The sequence below is a fragment of the Bacidia gigantensis genome (genome assembly GCF_019456465.1).
Source record: "Bacidia gigantensis strain McMullin 20006 chromosome Unknown contig_134, whole genome shotgun sequence".
Classification (NCBI taxonomy): domain Eukaryota; kingdom Fungi; phylum Ascomycota; class Lecanoromycetes; order Lecanorales; family Ramalinaceae; genus Bacidia; species Bacidia gigantensis.
The window spans coordinates 881,743-899,860 of NW_025408593.1; the positions used below are offsets into that span (position 1 = coordinate 881,743).

General features: G+C 48.1%; 6 protein-coding genes across 6 annotated transcripts; 3 read left to right on the forward strand and 3 right to left on the reverse strand.

The window, feature by feature from the left end:
- Positions 1–639: 639 nt before the first annotated feature.
- Positions 640–3,071, reverse strand: KY384_002037 (uncharacterized protein; the record flags this gene model as incomplete). Its single annotated transcript, XM_044810563.1, has 3 exons — positions 640–880; positions 975–2,932; positions 3,009–3,071. The coding sequence occupies 3 exons, from the start codon at positions 3,069–3,071 to the stop codon at positions 640–642; spliced, it is 2,262 nt and encodes a 753-aa protein (XP_044672537.1).
- A 642-nt stretch (positions 3,072–3,713) lies between these two features.
- SEM1 (26S proteasome complex subunit) lies at positions 3,714–4,112 on the forward strand (the record flags this gene model as incomplete). Its single annotated transcript, XM_044810564.1, has 3 exons — positions 3,714–3,855; positions 3,908–4,031; positions 4,088–4,112. The coding sequence occupies 3 exons, from the start codon at positions 3,714–3,716 to the stop codon at positions 4,110–4,112; spliced, it is 291 nt and encodes a 96-aa protein (XP_044672538.1).
- A 197-nt stretch (positions 4,113–4,309) lies between these two features.
- On the reverse strand, positions 4,310–5,673 carry KY384_002039 (uncharacterized protein; the record flags this gene model as incomplete). Its single annotated transcript, XM_044810565.1, has 3 exons — positions 4,310–5,076; positions 5,131–5,551; positions 5,608–5,673. The coding sequence occupies 3 exons, from the start codon at positions 5,671–5,673 to the stop codon at positions 4,310–4,312; spliced, it is 1,254 nt and encodes a 417-aa protein (XP_044672539.1).
- A 381-nt stretch (positions 5,674–6,054) lies between these two features.
- RHP51 (RecA recombinase Rhp51) lies at positions 6,055–7,268 on the reverse strand (the record flags this gene model as incomplete). Its single annotated transcript, XM_044810566.1, has 4 exons — positions 6,055–6,480; positions 6,594–6,896; positions 7,043–7,126; positions 7,179–7,268. 4 exons carry the CDS (start codon positions 7,266–7,268, stop codon positions 6,055–6,057), a joined length of 903 nt encoding a protein of 300 aa, XP_044672540.1.
- A 641-nt stretch (positions 7,269–7,909) lies between these two features.
- On the forward strand, positions 7,910–9,301 carry KY384_002041 (uncharacterized protein; the record flags this gene model as incomplete). The annotated part of the gene is made up of 1 exon (XM_044810567.1): positions 7,910–9,301. One exon carries the CDS (start codon positions 7,910–7,912, stop codon positions 9,299–9,301), a length of 1,392 nt encoding a protein of 463 aa, XP_044672541.1.
- A 2,720-nt stretch (positions 9,302–12,021) lies between these two features.
- Positions 12,022–17,983, forward strand: KY384_002042 (uncharacterized protein; the record flags this gene model as incomplete). Its single annotated transcript, XM_044810568.1, has 4 exons — positions 12,022–12,178; positions 12,573–13,683; positions 14,935–17,057; positions 17,118–17,983. The coding sequence occupies 4 exons, from the start codon at positions 12,022–12,024 to the stop codon at positions 17,981–17,983; spliced, it is 4,257 nt and encodes a 1,418-aa protein (XP_044672542.1).
- Between the last annotated feature and the right edge of the window lie 135 nt (positions 17,984–18,118).

Genomic DNA, 18,118 nt, shown 5'->3' on the forward strand with positions numbered 1-18,118 from the left:
CCATTCATACTTATAATTACTGTGAATGATCATTTTTACTAGCAGAGTATTCAAAGCCTTTGAATATTCGCCAGCGCTGGCGATAAAGCCGGCGTGTATCACGAACCTCATCGCTTGGTCAGAGCAAAACGTTCAGAGGTTTGCTTTATTCGACTGTGCTGTCGTATAAACCCTAAGTCCTTTAAGGATTCAAAAGGGCCGTCAATCAGAACTTCACGATTCACGTCTCTTCCACCGATGAAGAGAATGTTTCAGGAACTGGAATTCTACCTACAAGATTTAAGCGAACATAAAAGGCGGTGCGACACTCTTGAAGTAGTTATTTCTTGTTTGATAGGTCGTACGCATTGAAAGTCAAGGCAAGAGATTTATTGAGATAATGACGAAAAAAAGCGAGCGTGACAATAGTCTTCGAAAAGATTAATCTAACGCTCGCTGGTGTAGATGTCTATGAGCTAGAGCGAGATGAGTTATGATGATGATGGAGCTCTCTCGAAGAGGATGTGCCGTGGTGGCAAGAACACTGAAATCAAATCTTACCGGACGTTCCATTCGAGATGATTTAGATTTCATGCATGCGCCGGAGATGATGAATTTAGTCTGTGGGACATGTGCCTTACTCTTCAACTCTTCAACTCTTCAACTCTTCCCAATTTCCCTCTTCTCCTTCCACCGCTTCAGCGTGTCCTGCGCCGTTGCAATCTTGAGACCAAGTCTGGCATCGAGATCATATCCCTCCCACTTCGCCGCCTTTCCAACCCATCCCTCGCACTCCTTAACCCACCTCTCTTCCTCTTTCGGCCCGGAACCATCCTCTGCAGCTATTTTCCTCCTCGCCCAACAAAGTACCCCCATTTCATAATGCGCCGCGGGAGCCGTCCTTCAGCAAATCGGAGTCAGCAATGCTTCTTTAGACTGTGAGAAGGAGTCACGGGACATGTCTCTCGAGTCATGACTCCGAAAACATCACTTACCAATCATCCTTCAATCCACCTTTAAGCTCTGTTTTATCGACCGCCAAAACTTCCTTCTTCAAGATCGCTTCTGCTTCATCCAGGCGGTCGAGATTACGTAAAGTAGCAGCTCTGAGCACGGCAAGGATCGCCTTCTCGTCATATGCGGCAACGTCATGCTGCCACTGCGGGTTCGCCGAGCTTTCAGTCCACTTCAGACGATTCAAGCTGTCTTCGAGTTGCGAAGAATCCATACGCTTGTACCCATTCCAAAAGAATATCATCTCTTCGATGGGTGAAATGCCTACTGCGTCGATAAAAGAACATTTCAAGTCCTGAGCAGCGCGTGATTCCCATTTCTTGATTTTGCGCGTCACAAAGACGTCGAAAGGAAGCTGTCGAGCCATGAACTTTTTTTTGCCGGCATGCTGAGGTGTGGCTTTGAGGAGTTCGGTAGCTTTCGTGGCATGCTTCTTCGCTTCTGCAGGATTTGATGCTTTGAGGAGACGGTACAATTCTACGTGTGCGGATCCAGCGATGTAATTATAGAGAGCAGGAGACCAGTTGTTGAGTGTAAGACAAGAGATGAAGGACATCGAGCAGAGCTCGTACCGGTGGCTATACATTGCATTGAGAGATTTCTCAAACATTTCGAGGGCTTCAACTTGTTTCAGCCGCGACTTAGACGCGTTTTCAAGGATATGGATGGAGCGCGAGAGGTTCCGGTTGAAGGCATTCATACGTGCTTCTTCAAGTAGCCAGAGGTGAGATTTAGGATGTCTACGGCGCATTTCTGCAAGCAAGGCTTCGCAGCGCTCCTTGGGGTAGCCGTCAATCGGATTTTCCGCCAGAGCATTTGCGTCTGACTCTGGTATAATGTCCGAGAAGCCGATGAGAGTGTTGTAGAAGCCCAAGACGATCAGTCCTGCAAAAGCACCATTGAGGTTATGAAATTTAGAAGCTTGCCAGAGCATCCGCACCCCACGTTCCTTGTCACCATGAAAGCCTATGATGAATAAAAGCCTGCCAAAAGACGGCGGGATCATAGAGAGCATGATATTGAGAAGACCAAAACATAGATTAGCGCCGGAGTGAATGAAAACGTCCAAGGGATTTGAGAAAATATCGGAATCAGGGTCGTGGTCAAGCAGGTCGTGTTGATTGATGGGTAGCTTGGGTGTTGGAAGATCTAGAGCTTGAGCTTCGACGTTGTCATCTCGAATCGAGGCTTTGTTGATGCTGCTTGTCACTCCATTCATTTCCACTTTGCCTGTGTATGTGGCCGTAATGTCCTCGACAAAATTTTCGTCCGCGTCGTAAAATACATCGCTATCACCATTATCCTGATTATGATCTTCCCCTCCACCCACAGTAACTCCGGTATCAATCCTTTCTAGCCTAGAGGGGTGAAGATCTCGAGACTGAGCAAATGCTTCGTCCGTCGAGTGTGCAGATGGAGGCCTCGAAGGCTCCCGAGAAGCATGTCCACTGGCAAAGCCTCCAGGCATTTGCCTCGATGGCGTCGCTGAGTGATTCCATTTGAGAGAATCTACTGACCCCTGTGCTGGCGTATCCAATCCCAAGCCTTGCCGCCTTTTCATGTACTTTGCTTCAGCTGACAAAATTCCGTCGAGTGTTATATACGCTCTCCTCAGCTTATAAAACCCCTTTATGCTTTCGGTCAAGCTTTCATTCAGTACACCAACGACGGCAGCCATGAGCTGAGTCTGAGCGTGGCAAAGTGCGTATTCCGATCCGGACGGATAGATCGAGGAGTGGAATGCTTGAGGATCGTGCTGTGCTCTGCGATTATCTGCAGTCGCAACAGCTTCGGCGTCCGCAAGGCGTTCAGATGCTGTTTGCGAGGATGTATCAGTAACGTCTAGAGTATGAGGAGTGGTGTAGTCCCTACCTTCTCTCATGACATCCTGTTCAAATCCAAGGGTAGCTCTCAGGAAAGCAACCATGCCTTTGCCGAGCTGCCTTACATCAGCCAAATTCAATCTTCCAGGCGATCAGCGTTGGGCATAGATCTAAAATGCGCGACCCAAGTACCTTGTGAAAGGCCGAAGTACCGGTACCCAGTCCGGCCTCTGAGGCCTCTAGATCATCATCCATTATATGTGCTGCCGCCCGCGTCGCCTCCTCCACTGCATCTTCATTAGATACGTAAATCAGCAAGTCAGAGTGACCGACTGTTCTGAAGCTCTGTGAGGGAGCTGAGAGAGTGTGTGGAATTATTTCCATCTTTTCTTAACAATCCTCGCAGCATTTTATTGAGAATGCAATGGGTTAAAGGGCTAGAGAGGGTTTCTTGAACACTGCAATCATTGATCGCGTGGGACAGAAAAAAAGTACTCTAGTGTCACAGATCTGAGGTGATAAGACATAGACGTAAAACTCGGGGGAAGTGACGCCGTCATCTCCAGATGCCCGCAAACGCCGAGTACGGTGAATGAATCCCACCACTCCTCATTGCAAGGCCGCATTCACATTTTGCAAGCAGTCTCTTGTGGATCATCATCTGGTACAAAGAAAACCCTAGGCAAAGGTATGTAACTACATGAAAAGAGTCGCTTCAAAAATGGAGCTTGATCAAGTAGTAGACTTGACGTCTTGATCGGACCAAAAAATACCCCGCTAGCAAAAATTACAAGGTTTCAATCTGGTGAGAACGACATCTTGTCCATGATACTTTGCAAATATTGATGCTGCAGTACTACCTCATTCGTCAAAAGTGTTGACTTCATACCGAACGACATGTCAGCAGGCGAAGGTGCCTTCGCGACCACGAAAGCAACCACTACTGATGCACCCTCCGGTCCAACTATGAAGGATCAGCAGAAAGAGGCGCCGCCTACGCTAGAAGAAGATGACGAATTTGAGGATTTTCCCGTAGAAGGTATGGAGCTTACGACCTCCTGACCATGTCGGGTTTTGATATTGTGGAATAGACTGGCCAGCTTCAGAGCAGGAGGTACCACCTGGCAGGGAGCAGGAGGGGGCAGCGGGACAGCATCTTTGGGAAGAGAGTTGGGATGATGACGATACAAACGAAGACTTCAGCAAACAGCTGAAGTAAGTCCTTGGTGCCCTCAGACTCAAGTAGACTCTTGACGAATTTGGCTGACCAGGCACGCTGTACCAGAGCGGAATTAGAGAAGGTGAAGGGCCAGAAATGAACGATCGCGAAGCGTATGGCAATTTCTGGCGTTTGACATCTAATCTAGACTATAAAAGCACAGGGAATATTCCTGAAAGACAGCTGAAAACACCATGACTATACCTTGTGCAGCTTCACAGCTTTGCTTTCTTCGCTTCTTCGCGTTCAACACGCGCCGGTCCTGAGGAAGGTCTCACTTACTTGACAGCGCACTCACCCCTGGCAGATCTTTGCCCTCCAGCAACTCTAGACTCGCACCGCCACCTGTCGAGACATGGCTCAGCTTGTCCTCGACCCCATACTTCGCAGCTACAGTAGCCGTGTCTCCACCTCCAATGATGACTGTGTTCCCCTTTCCACAAGCGTCGACCGCAGCCTCCATGACCTTTTTCGTCCCATTGGCAAAAGGCTCTAGCTCGAAAACGCCAGGCGGTCCATTCCAAAGCGTGGTCTTAGCTGCCGCAATCGTATCTTTGAAAAGGGCAATACTCTTCTCACCGCAATCCAATCCCATCCATCCGTCGGGCACACCTTCTGCGTCTGTGGCAGTTCCCGTCTTGGCATCCTTGTCGAATTTGTCTGCGGTGACATAATCAACAGGAAGCACTATCTTTACTCCGTTCTTCTTCGCTTTCTCAGTGAGCTCGCCCACGGTCTTAGAGCCCGCCTCGTCGAATAGAGAATTGCCGATCTTGACGTTTTCGAGGGTTTTCTTGAAGGTGAAAGCCATGCCACCGCAAATGATCAGACTATCGACTTTGGAGAGCAAATTATCGATGAGCTGGATCTTGTCTGAAACCTTGGCGCCACCGAGGATAGCGAGGAAGGGTCGTTTTGGAGACTCGAGAGCCTGAGCGAAGTAATCGAGCTCTTTCTTCATGAGGAAACCAGAAGCTTTTTGTGGGAGCTGCACACCAACCATGCTACTGTGGGCACGGTGAGCTGTGCCAAACGCGTCGTCTGTTCAGATTAGCATGGATATTTAGATTTGATGGGAAACTTTGCGAGACATACTAATGTATACATCGCCCAATGCCGTCAAGCCTTTTCTGAATTCCTCTACCTTCCCTTTGTCCGCATTGACTTTATTACCCTGCTCGTCTTTGCTACTACCTTCTTCCTCGGCGTGAAATCGAAGATTCTCTAGCAAAACGACACCTCCGCCAGAAACGCTGTTGACTGTTTCTTCTACGTCCTTGCCAACACAATCATTCGTAAATTTGACGTCCTTGCCCAGCGCTCGTTCCAGCTCAGGTATCACGGGCTTTAAGCTGTATTTAGCCTGGGCCTTTCCATCAGGACGGCCCAAATGTGACATGAGAATGACGGCTTTCGCTCCGTGTTCGACGGCATATTTGATCGTAGGCAGAGCACCGACGATACGCTGGTTGTTGGTCACATTGCCTTCTTTATCCAAGGGAACATTGAAGTCCACCTGCAGCGCTTGTTGTAAGCCATGGAGCTCTCGGGAAAATTGAGGCTTCTGCTTACCCGAATGAGCACCCGTTTGCCGGACAGGTCGACATCTGTGATCGCGAGTTTCGAAGAAAGAGACATGGTTCGGAGTGAAGGTTCTAGGAACAAAACAACAATGGTCTTTCACAGCGAGAAAGTGGCCAAAGGAAAGTCAAGAATCAAATGCAAGGACGCCCCAAAAATTGATGTGAAAGTCAATCTGGTGGGGCACAGAGGCTTGTGGTGGGGCAGTTTGAACACCGACAGGATTGAAAGCCCGTTTCCACATACTTCTTCCCAATCTTGAACGGTTCTTCAAGAGTTTACATTCAGAAAGCGCAGCTTGAAATTCCTTGTTGAATTATTACATTCGTTCCATGAGGTCGCAAATCCCAACGCGTTGCATATGAAGCATCATCATTACTGCGTGCTGTTCCACTGAGCATGAAGCGATATACATACAAATATCTCGTTGCTGAGCTCTCAGTCCTTCTCAAGATCCTTCGGTGCAGGATCTGCAATGCCTTCCTCTGTTATTGCAAACATGCAATCACTTTCAGGCAGGCAAGGACTGTCGTAAATCCTGCATATTCTTGTCTCACCTCGTCCTTTCTTCAAGCTTAGACGTGTTGTACTAGCGTGAGCAATGATGTTGCCTCCAATGGGTTTCTTTGGATCAGGATTGAACATAGCACTGGGTCCTCCGTCGACCTGGGCCACTACTTGGTTAGTGATGACGACCGCGATGCCAAACTCGTCAGCTAGGCGTTGCAATGTCCGCATGAATTTTGCAAGATGTGTTTGTCTTGTAGAAAGCTCGCCACGGCCGGAGAAGTCAGTACGGTAGAGTGATGTCGCCGAGTCTACGACTAGTAGTGAGAATCGTGTTTCGCACATCATACTGGACGCCTGGTTGAGTAATTGAAGTTGGTGATCCGAATTATAAGCACGAGCATAGGCAATGTTGTCCAGCACTTCCTCCCTGACAGTCCGTAGCGATTGGCAACAGACAGTAGTCGTACTGGCCGGAAAGTACCTTCTGTATCAATGTACAGGCACTTTCCTTCGCCACCACCCATGTCGAATGGCAATTGACATGTTACAGCAAGCGTGTGACATATCTGAGATTTTCCGGTCCGAAACTCTCCAAAAATTTCTGTGACAGAGCCGGTTTCTATACCTCCCGCTAATAGTGTATCAAGCTGCTTTGACCCTGTTGTTATTGAGATGAGTTCTGACCGTCTCTGATGCATCTCTGTTGCAGTGGTGAAGCCCATGGGCACGAGCTTGGATGCTGCACGGAGGATCAGTCGAGAGGAGCATACCTAGGAGGACATGGACATTGAAAGCTTACCTTCGGCCAGGATTTTCGTTGCCTTCTGTTCCGATATACCTTTGATTTGCTCCAGCACTCTTCTAGGTCTGTCGTCAGGTCAGAATTTGCACAAGATCCTCATCGACCGTCGTATACTTGCGTGTAAGCAACGGATTCCACTGTATTGAAGCCGCCATCAATGACAAGCTTGACGTCGCGTGCCGTCAGACCGGCTACGCCCTATGAATCTTGTTAGCATCCTGGAAGATCAGGATTCAATCACTTGACAGACCTCTAGAGCCGTCAGCGGGGTGGGTGCACCGGGACCTCCTGCGTTGTCGCCATAAGCAGATTGCGCGTCGTCACCGTCGGGTGCACTCATTATGGCGAATAGCTAGAGTGTAAAGGCGTGAAGCGATTTTCAAAGAGTGTCGTTCGAGTCAGTGAGGTGTTGCCAATGCCCTGTGGCGTAGTCAAGCCGATATGGTAGCTCGGGAATGAGTGAATTTTGATGAGGTCTGATGAGAGCAAAGCAAGCCAGACGCCAAGATGACACCTAGTCACGTGAGACCACTCATTTGTTGGGCCCCCTTATTATTGTCTTGTCTATTTAATTAACTCTCTCCTGAGCTGTTCCCTAAAGAATGTTATTGCCACTTTCTCTATCCCGGCCTTTGGTGTAATGCCGTTGCTTTCCTGTTCGCTTTCATGTTCACGATGCTTATTTCGCCTACGGTGCCGCCAGGGGTTTTTCCTTTCACGTAGATTTATTTCATCACAAAGCAGAATCGTATTCACAATTACTATGACTCCGGTTTGCTGCAAACAGTGCGTTAGTCGCTTTCGCAAACTGCCTGGAATGGGAATATTCCGAGGATCCAACTACTAGTAGGGCATGCAGGTGGTTGAGTCAGCCAATTTTGTCAGAAAGCTACTTCAATGCATTTTATTCTGGACATATAATTTCCCTAGTTGTCTTGCTGATGAGATGATACTCGTCCTCTGTTAATCCCCTTTGGAAACATGTCTCATTTTGACCTTCTCATCCTTGGTAGCGGCGAAGCTGGTAAGTATCTTGGCTGGACACTTGCATCCACTGGGAAACGCACGGCATGCGTCGAGCAACAATACATTGGAGGCTCTTGTCCCAATATTGCTTGCTTGCCAAGCAAAAATTTTATCCACTCCGCAGACATAGTATACGAGGCCTCGAAAGCCATGCAAGAAGGCTTGTTCAAGGCCGACACATCAACTGTCAATATGAGTGTAGTGAGGCAAAGGAAGCGAGATATGGTTGATAGCCTGGTAGAGATGCACAGGGGGCGGTTCGAGAGGAGCGGATGCGAATTGATCTCGGGACATGGGCGCTTCGGTGCTCCCAAAGAGATCATTGTCGAGGCTTCCAATGGCTCAACCCGGACACTGACCGCAGACACAATTGTTATCAGTACCGGGTCACGCACACGCATCCCCTCCATACCTGGTCTTGCCTCTGCTAAGCCACTGACACATATTGAAGTTCTTGATCTTGACGTTGTACCGCCGCATCTGGCTATCCTTGGCGGCGGCTACATCGCTGTCGAGTTCGCACAGTGTATGCGTCGATTGGGATCTCAGGTCACTATCTTCTCGAATTCAGCTCAAATCTTGCCTCGCGAGGACGAAGATGTGTCTTCAGCTATCGCCTCTATCCTTGAAAAAGAAGGTGTCCAATTGCAAAACGCCTTTAAAATTGTCTCTGTCGAAGGATGTTCAGGCGAGGCCGTTATTCTCACTGGATCATCTCATGGAGCTACCATCAAGATAGAGGCCACTCATTTACTGGTAGCCACTGGCCGTATTCCAAACACCGACGACCTAGGCCTTCAGGAGGCCGGAATATCAACGACTTCAGACGGATATATTGACGTTGATTCGCATCTCCATTCAACATCAACCCCGAGCGTCTTCGCGGTTGGCGATTCCGCAGGCAGTCCTCACTTCACTCACGTAGCCTACGACGACTTCCGAATCGTTCGTGATAGTTTAATAGGGGCTGGCAAACGTGAGACACTCGGCAGGCAGGTTCCCTACACCCTTTTCACCTCCCCAGAACTTGCACGAGTGGGTCTTACCGAAGCGGAAGCGGCGAACAAAAATATTGCATATAGGCTTGCGAAGTTACCAATGCAGAATTTCTTGAAGACTAGGACTATTAATAGAACCGACGGCTTTGCAAAGGCTTTGATAGGCGAAGATGATCAAATCTTGGGCTTTGCGGCACTCGGTCAAGGCACTGGTGAGCTGCTGCCAGTCGTGCAGCTAGCGATGAAGCAGGGATTGCCGTACACGAGCATTGCCGAATTGGTCCTGACGCATCCGACCTTGTCGGAAGGGCTAGTCTATCTGTTCAGTGCAGTGCCGGCTTCAAAGTGACATCATGGAAGACGGTGTTGGCCTGTAAACGAAAGCGTGAGTGTTTTCGCCCTTTGATAGGCATAAGAAATTTGTTTCAGCTCAGGGCAAGCCCTTGCTGTGATATTGTTGCTGATTCTGCAGTACACTGACGCGTAAGGTTGACAAAGACTATATGTAATTCAGAAGCATCCGTTCACGTAATTCTGAAGCTCTGGCCAGCTAATGATATGCGAAAAGAGATTGAACACAACATCAAATATCCGCAGGTTGAATGGATTATCCAGCGCCTCGAAGATAGCCAGAAATTGACTGTTGGAAGTGCTTCCAAGAGACGCCATTGATCTGAGACTGTAGAAGGTCTCAGCCGCAAGCGATTTGGGCGATATGTTGAGCAAGTACTGGGTATTTCTTGTAAGACATAACAAGGTTGCATCGGATCGGAATAGCGTCTCGCTCGGCTTCATGCTTAGCATACTAATGTAAGAATTTTCACTTGCACCAAAATATTCAGCGGCTTTGTTCCTAATAGTACACAATTCCTTCGCATTTGGTGATCCTCACGGCCATCATATACGGCTCATATTCGGAGTATGCATGAAATATCGTCTTCGAGTCGAGCAATCATATCTCATGATGAGTCTCCTACACGTCCCAAGTGATTATGTTTTCAGCAGTGATGTCTGCAAGAGGAAGAGGAACTTTGCAAGAGAAAGTTGTTTTCTATTGAGTTTCTAGGAATCTTAATTGATCGGTGTCAGTAATGTGACGTTATCACATACAGCGATCAGACAATCCTCTTCTAGCGTGAAAATATTGTTCACCAGCAGCATATCTCTGAGTACCGAGAGTGCAATTATAGCTGCTGACTACGTAAGCAGTTTGCTGGGACAGCTCAGGTCCGAGAACTCCAAGCATAATCAAAGCAAATGCTTTAGCACATTATCGTATAAATAATCTGATGTTTTGATTTCGGACCTTCACCGAATTGATCAATAATGCTTTCAATGAATACTTTGCTCACTATGATATGGACCCTAAAAGACATGATCATGAGGACGCCTTCCAATAGCTCATCAACCATAATTTCCTCCCAATGCTATCCACAACGGTTTTTGATCTAATCAAACACCGTCATGTGATATACCCGGCTCCGGACTCCGCTTCATGCATCCATTACACCGGCTTCTACTGAATGGACGTTAAAGAGGCTCATCATTCGAATTTGTGAGAGACAGATAGGCTGTCCAGGCGATTCCAACAGTCGAGACAAAAGGCTGTCATGCTATCAGCGCTGGAGCAAAGAATATGGGAGGAAGGTGGCTCACAATCTGGAATTGCAATGGTATGACTCTAAAGTTTAGAATCTGTACTGCCGGCCAAAGCATGAAATTCGCTTTCAGAGCCGGCAAATATACTTCCTGAAATTTCCTAGCGACAGCTCTTCGGCCACCGCCTTCGGTAACGGTCATGAAAGTGAAGAAGCAAGCGATGCCTGTGATGTTCTCGTCATGAGCCTTCGCGTTCTGTTTGAAGGTGATCCTGCTTACCAATAGGCGCAAATATTAATTGGTCGAAAGCCACTCTTTGCATTGCTGGCAAACTTTTGCTCGTTTTCGTTATTGGAAATGATCTACTCAAGAAAGCGAACCATTGAAACTGAAGCGGACTCATAATGAAGCCGTACGCCATGAATCGTGTCAATCGTTCGAAGTCGAAGGCTGGGGGTGGAGCAGGCCGGAGAGGAATCATGTATTCTGTCGCGTAGGGAGATTTTTCGTCGTATTCAGGATAGGACGGCATTTCTATACCGTCTGATATCTCCTTTGAAGGGTGATGAAGTCGCCGCGATCGAATGCGAATGGTTGTGAGAGTCTGAGCTACCGTGTCGGCAACGCCACCCAGCATCTGCCAAGAACATAAGTCTCTGATTTAAGATCTAGCATCGCCATACAGGCTACAAGCAAGCAAGCATACAGCGTTTGTGATCATAATGGTAAGGACTGAAGAATAGTGTCAGCGTAGATATCTAACCTGTCCCATCAAGGGTAACGTACCTGGCTTGTCAGCGTAATAGCTGTTAAATTTTGCTACCAGTCGTGACATGATGGCCATTTCCGCGAACAGAAGCAAGGCATGTAGGACAGGCTAAGAATACCGGTTGTGTTCAGTGAAGGTAGAAAAGGTAGCGGGGTTACGGAGCGTGGTCTTGAATTCAAGGGCGCAACCAGGTGTGACGGATGGAGGAAGGAACGTACGACTCGGTCATATAAGTAGCGACCGTTGAGGGTTTGAAGCACCCTCAGGCGTGAGGTTTCTATCATATTGATCGTATGCTCTTTCAAGCCTTCGAGAAGATGACGAAATGAGTTCAGTCAGAGGCGGTAACGAAGCGGCAGCCAAACGTATGGCTCTCAATCAGGTCGCTGTAGGCAGTAAGGAGTCGTCATGGACAACACGTTCAGGAGCAAGTGTTGTCAGTAAAGTTGTTAGATTTAGACGTAGATTTGTATTGAGGACAGTCAGATGAAACCCTGCTGTGCACTCCGCATTCCGCATTCCGCTGCCGCAGGTGCGCTAATTCTAGTTCTAGTTCTAGTTCTAGTGAGAGCCCAAGCCCAGCAACATGACAAGTTTTCAGTATGGCAGTCTGTGCTCAAGTACTTCATGTCCTTCACAGCTCATCAAATCACGTCCTCGCCAGAATCTGACATGCTGTTGACTGTGGATTTTGGTCAACGATGGAAGATGAATCGTTCATCGAAGCCTCTGAAATTGCCGTCCTCATACCACAGGCCACAGAGGTCGACATCAAGGAGCTCATCTGTAGCCAAGATAAGAAGGTCTTGAATGGGCATCCGCTGCGCGTAATCGCGCCGCGGTCATTGTTATATTTTGGTAAGCCTCTTGCAATAAGATTTCGAGACTGCTCTCTTACTCATCCATAGGCGTGCCCTAGATGAATTGCTTTCAGTCTACGTTGCCCTAAGCTGCCCTAGCTCTAGCAAAGATATTCTCAAGACGTTTACGAAGCGACTCAATATCTCATTGGAAATCATAGCTAGTGGTGTTGTTCCAAGCCGCATCCAAGATGGATCATATGAGGCCCCACCCTCGGTACAGCAGGATCTGATCTGGAAAGGCACTCTTGTCGCGGCAGAAGACCCTGTGATGATCTGGCATAAGAGTACCGAAAGGGAGCCTAGTTCGATGGTTGCCATTTGGGTGGTAAAGGCTATGCTCAGTATGTCTATGCTTATCCTAGGACCAGCATGAAACTAAACGAGCAAAGGCAGGCCAAGACTCCGACTGAAAACACCCATGATATTGTTTAATGCGTCTGCCGTTCTTCATCCCCATAAGCAACAGGTCAAAGATGCCCTACGAGATCCTTATCTGTCGAGTGGCGTTCCTACATCGCAGAACCTATTCGAGCCGCTGAGAATGAAGGAGGTAACTAAGGGCATGGCCCCTAGCTTGTCAGCATCACGGTTGCATCGAGTACAGCAAAGAGGCGAAGATTCTTTGACTCAGCCAAAGCCAATGAGGGTCAACAATCCCGAGCCCTTCCCTGCACTCCCGGCTATCTCAAGCCGTATTCGCTATCACAAGGCAAATATTCAGCCTGGTCAGGCAGCTCTCGTAGCTTCATTGGATATGGAGATTGCACCATTCTCTAAAGATGACATTGAAATTGCCAGCGTGGAGATGCACATTGTAGGCGGTGCAGCACTTGATATGGGCCAAGGTCATACACCAAAGCTGCCGGTGAAATGCCGACCAAAGGACAATCTGGTATTTCTGTATCGGCTAGCTTGTGAAGATGTCATGACAGACGCGAGCACGAGCGCTTTGAGGCTTATAGACATTACAGTCAACGGTGTTGTTCTCGCTTCCGAGCAAAGCAAACCATTGATCCAGATGCACTGGAAGACAAGCGTTGACTTTTCGTCCGCTCTGAACCCTGCTTTTGGCGCCCCTGGTCAATCGCTGCAACGGAAAAACAGACCCTCAAGTCTTACAATACAATCCTCGACGACCGGTAGCAGCACTGACTCGCCTCTGATTAGCGAGCCATCCCTGTCGTCATTGAGCGAGCTCGGTATTACAATCACTTTCACTGCACCGCCAGAAATCTATGTACAGGAGTCGTTTGTGTGGGACGTACTTGTTCTCAATAGATCAGCTAGAGCTCGGCATTTCTTAATGACTGCTGTGACAAAGAGTGACAAGGGTGGGACGAGAAAAGATCTTGTCAAAGCGCCACCCTCGTTCGTGTCGAAACTACAGGTAAAAGATGTTGCAGAGTCTGTAGTTGACGAGTCTGCTGTTTTTGGAGACCAGCGCGTAGCGATGGGCAATACGCCCGGTTTAGTGAGCCTTAATCCGACAATCGATATCGGGTATGTGAAGCGCCCAATTGAGTTGACCAGCGCTTACTAAGCAATAGTGTGCTTGAATCTGGATCCTGTTACAATACGCAAATGGAGTTTTTAGCATTGTCAGAAGGCTATTTGCAGATGGAGGCGGTGAGAATAACGGATGCAGAATCAGACGACTTCGTAGACGTAACAACTTTACCAGATTGTGTGGCTAGAACTCGATAGCACCAGATAGCATTGAAACCCTCCACTCAACTTCTCACCTTCAAATGAGACTCTTGAGGGGGCGTGATACACGCGAACATAGGTTTGCATTTGAAAGAAGCTTCCCTTAAGGAGAAAAATAATGATGCCAGTATCTCACATCTGTGTAAGGTCAGAAAAGTGTGATCGGGTTGAGGGGGGCACTAATGATGCCTGCGTCGCGCTTTTAAGGTTCGGCTAGCTCCCTCGAGGCGCTAATGCAAGGCTTGAGGTTAGCTGTCAGATTAGCTGTCAGGGCAAGGAAGCAGGCGGACCTAAAGTATACAGCGCTTATAAGGTATTATATGTTTATAGGCTTCCTTTCCATGTTGCTTTTATATTGAATCCAGGGTCACATTAGCGGCAACAAACCCTGCATGGGGACTTAATTTGCCATGGATACCTCCCAATCATTGAACCTATATCTCTGGAAAGAGACACGCGCAGGCTACGCGCCTCCCTCGGGATCGATAGTCCAAATTCAAGCATCACCACACAGCACTTTCAGCGTCCGTCAACGCCCTACACGCCACATCCTCCGCTCTCAACACCTCTTTGATCAGCGAGACGCGTTTCAAAAATACTTTCTGGCCACATCAAGCTCGATCTATCATACAAAGACCTCGGATTATCCGCACAGCTTCCTTTGGCGGGTGGTGCAAAATCAAAAGGTCTTAGAAATTCGGTCTGCAGACTTAAACAGGAGTACTGCTGAGGCCAGAGATGCGTGTTATACGATTCAGCTCTGCTTTAATGTAGAGATTAAACATGGGGGGTAGCACTGGTTGCTTCAGACGATTCAGCCCTGATACATGTCTTCGTGTTGACAAGAGGACACGAGCTTTACACTTTCAGTATTCCTAAAGATGTGTTTTGCAGCCTCAGGGCGTCAGAGGATGACACATCTGGCTGGTGCAAGATATCGAGACCGGCGACATTGAGCGTCAGCCCTGCTCATCGTCTAGTCGCGACAAGCTCTCTTCATTTGATATGCTCTCTTGGTGATGGTAGATTACTGGTATTGTCAAGAGAGAAAGGCGCGGACGGCTCTAGATGGAATGAGAAAATTTTTGGAGACAGCCACTGGGCCGCATCTTTCCGGAGCCTTGTACGCTGGCAAGGGAGCAATACGCAACAGTTCGACGGAATCACGTTAGAACAGAATGCACCTCTGGCGATGGAAGTATCTCCTGATGGGAAGAATCTATTCGCTGTATGTCTCAACCATACTTTACGCATATGGAACCTTAACAAAGGTCTGGTGTTTGACAAAGATCTACTGTGCCAGCGAAGGGAGCAGCATGATGTACCCAGAATGATGCTTGATCCTGCCAATACTAATCTGCTCCAAATTTTCACAATGATCGGATCGTTAAAAGGTCACGGATACTACTTGCTTACATTCTCCCCCTACGATTATGGTCAATTCAAATTTTGGGGCATCCGTGATCCAGATGCAGGTGATCGCGGAGTCCAGGATCTGTTTCCTGAAGCAGTGCTGAAAGCGCCAGATCCTGATCCAAACCCTGCCAGTAAGGCTATTTGGAATGTGGCGGATTTCAGGATCTCTGTTGAGGAAAATGATCGACAGGTCAGCCTGTGGGTTCTCCTGCGTTCCGGCCGGCAGCATCGCTTGTACAATCTCCGATGTATCCTTGAAAACATCGTAACAGAATGGACTAGTCAATGGACATCGACCTCCCTGTATGAGGGGAACGACACTTGGTTGCCGCAAACCGCCCCTCCAGACGACGTGCAATCCCAGCATAAATGGCTGGAGCTTATACTTAGACCCGGCATGTACCCTGAAATTTTAATCGAAAATGCACTCATTATATACTGCGCACGTCACGATCTAACTCAGCATCACCCGAAGGACGTCATATCAAGAAGACTTTCTTCAGCTGTCGAAAGCAGGGTCAAGTCTCGAGTCGATGCGCTTGATACCCAAAATACTGGCACTGTGACCCACCAAGAGTGGAACCTTTTATGGCAGGACATCTGTGACCTGAACTACTCAAGATACGCACTAGCGTCACTAGCCTTTGATGATTACAGACATATGCCGTGGATTGTTTTTGCTGACAGCTGCTCGGCTATTCGAACTTGTACGGAGCTTGAAAGCACGACCAGCAACACAACCACTGCCCTGTCTCTGCCACATCCAGACATGGTCATGCGCTCGGTTGAGACTGACACTGACGACGAGCACAAGCTTCCCAGTGAACTTGCTGTCGTCACTGAGGCTGCCTCATCTTTCAGGTCGAGGTTTAGTAGCCGTTTGGAGGGTAAATTTAGAAGGGCACTTGCCAAGCAGCTTTGGTCTGAGACCTCTCTCAATTCGCGAGACCAATTAGAGCAATTCCATGACGAATGCGATTTTTCCGGGGAGGTGGAAGACGGGGTCTTCGATGACCTAACGAACGAGAAATTTGAACCTATTGGAGGCTTAGAGAATCTTGACAAAGAGGCTTTCTTTGCCATTATGAGATCATTCTCTCATCAGATGCCAGATGCACGCTCTGATTTAGCCTTCACCAAGTTTGGACTTGGCACAATCATCAATGGAGCTCGCGAAATGGTAGCCCAGCGCGAGCGACTGCTTGGTAATTTGCTTGCCCTGACCGTCTTCACGGAAGTTGAAGTTGACCGAAATGATACGCCTATGGAACATTTTGACGGACCACAAATATTTGAACGTCTTCTGCCTTTTTTGAAACAATATCAAGTTATGCACTGGCTTGTCAGCCATAACATACATGAAAGCTTTACCTCTTGTAGGAAAGGCGATAGCAAGACGCTTTCTTCGACATCCCAAATAGATTGGAATCCGACGGTGCTCGAGAGTCTATTTGCCGTCCATCTTCAACCCCAAGCGAGCGATCCACACGACAGCCGCCAGGCACTGACACACTCCATCCAGGACTTGCTTCAGTGGGTGATTGGGGGCAACAATGAGGTATCATGGGAGAATGTACTCGTCCATATACAATCTTTCCTCCTGTTCCATCGAAACATTGATCTTGCGTCGAGTTTCTCTTACTTTCAACCCTCAACCCCAGCTGCAAAATATCTTCGGGGCAGGCTTGCACTTCTTCAAGGGCATATTGATGAAGCATCACGAGAATTTGAAAGTTCAGCTGAGGGATCTTGTAAGTGACCTACCTGTATTTGCTCTGCTCTACGATTCGCACAATCTAATTGGAGATAAGCAAATTCAAGAGAGCTCAATCACGAATCATCTAATCATCTCCTTTCCGAGGCTGAGGCAGCCCACTTTGGTCAAGGGTTGACAAGATTTTACCTACACATAACAAACCTTTTTAACGGTGCTGATCCTCCAAATCCTAGCCAAGCTACATACTTCGCCGAGCTTGCTCTTGAACATGCGCCCCCATTCGCTAAGTCGAAGGAGCTGCACGCTAAGTTGCTATCGAGTCTCTTTTACGCCTCTATTGAGACCAGAAATTTCACCACCGCCCATTCAGCTTTGACACGGCATCCATTGTCAGAAAATCTTCTACCCACACTGCTCGATAAAATCCTGGACACAAAAAACACGTCGCATCTGCTAGAATTCAACTGGTCGCCGAAATTTCAGCGGCAAATAGACGCCTTACTCTGCGAAAGGGTTCCCAAAGACAAGCCCAAGGACATACGGAAAATACTAGCAGCGTGGCGTCTACACAGTGGTGACTTCCAAGGCGCGGCGAGGGCGCTGCTTCCACCTTTGTATGAGCTTCAAGCGCAAGCTAGGCGCAGCGAAGCCGAGGAGAAGAAGCTGGAGAATGACTATCTTACTGTTATCAATCTACTCGCATGTGCGGGTAGTGGTAAAGAGTGGGCACTTGTTGGTGGTGACGAGGATTCGGTGAAAAAGAAGACCGAGGATCAGCAGAAGGGTAAGCCCGATTTCCAAAAGGAGAAGAAGACAGCAAGAGAGAAGCGTCGCCTAGTGACCTTGGATGATCTAAGGGCTCAGTATCAGGCTGAGCTAGACAGAAGAAGCATCATAGAGCGGGGGACCTATGCTTTTGCTCGTACCAGTGAGGATGGAGATCTAATGGATTTGCAATGAACTTAGATCACTCTTAAAGGAATTCTGTGATACCATGGTACGAGAGAGGATGTTTTGAGAGATATCGATCTCTTTACAAGACTCTTGTCATGTCTATCTCATTCGTGCTTGAGTACTTTCTAAATTTATCACGAC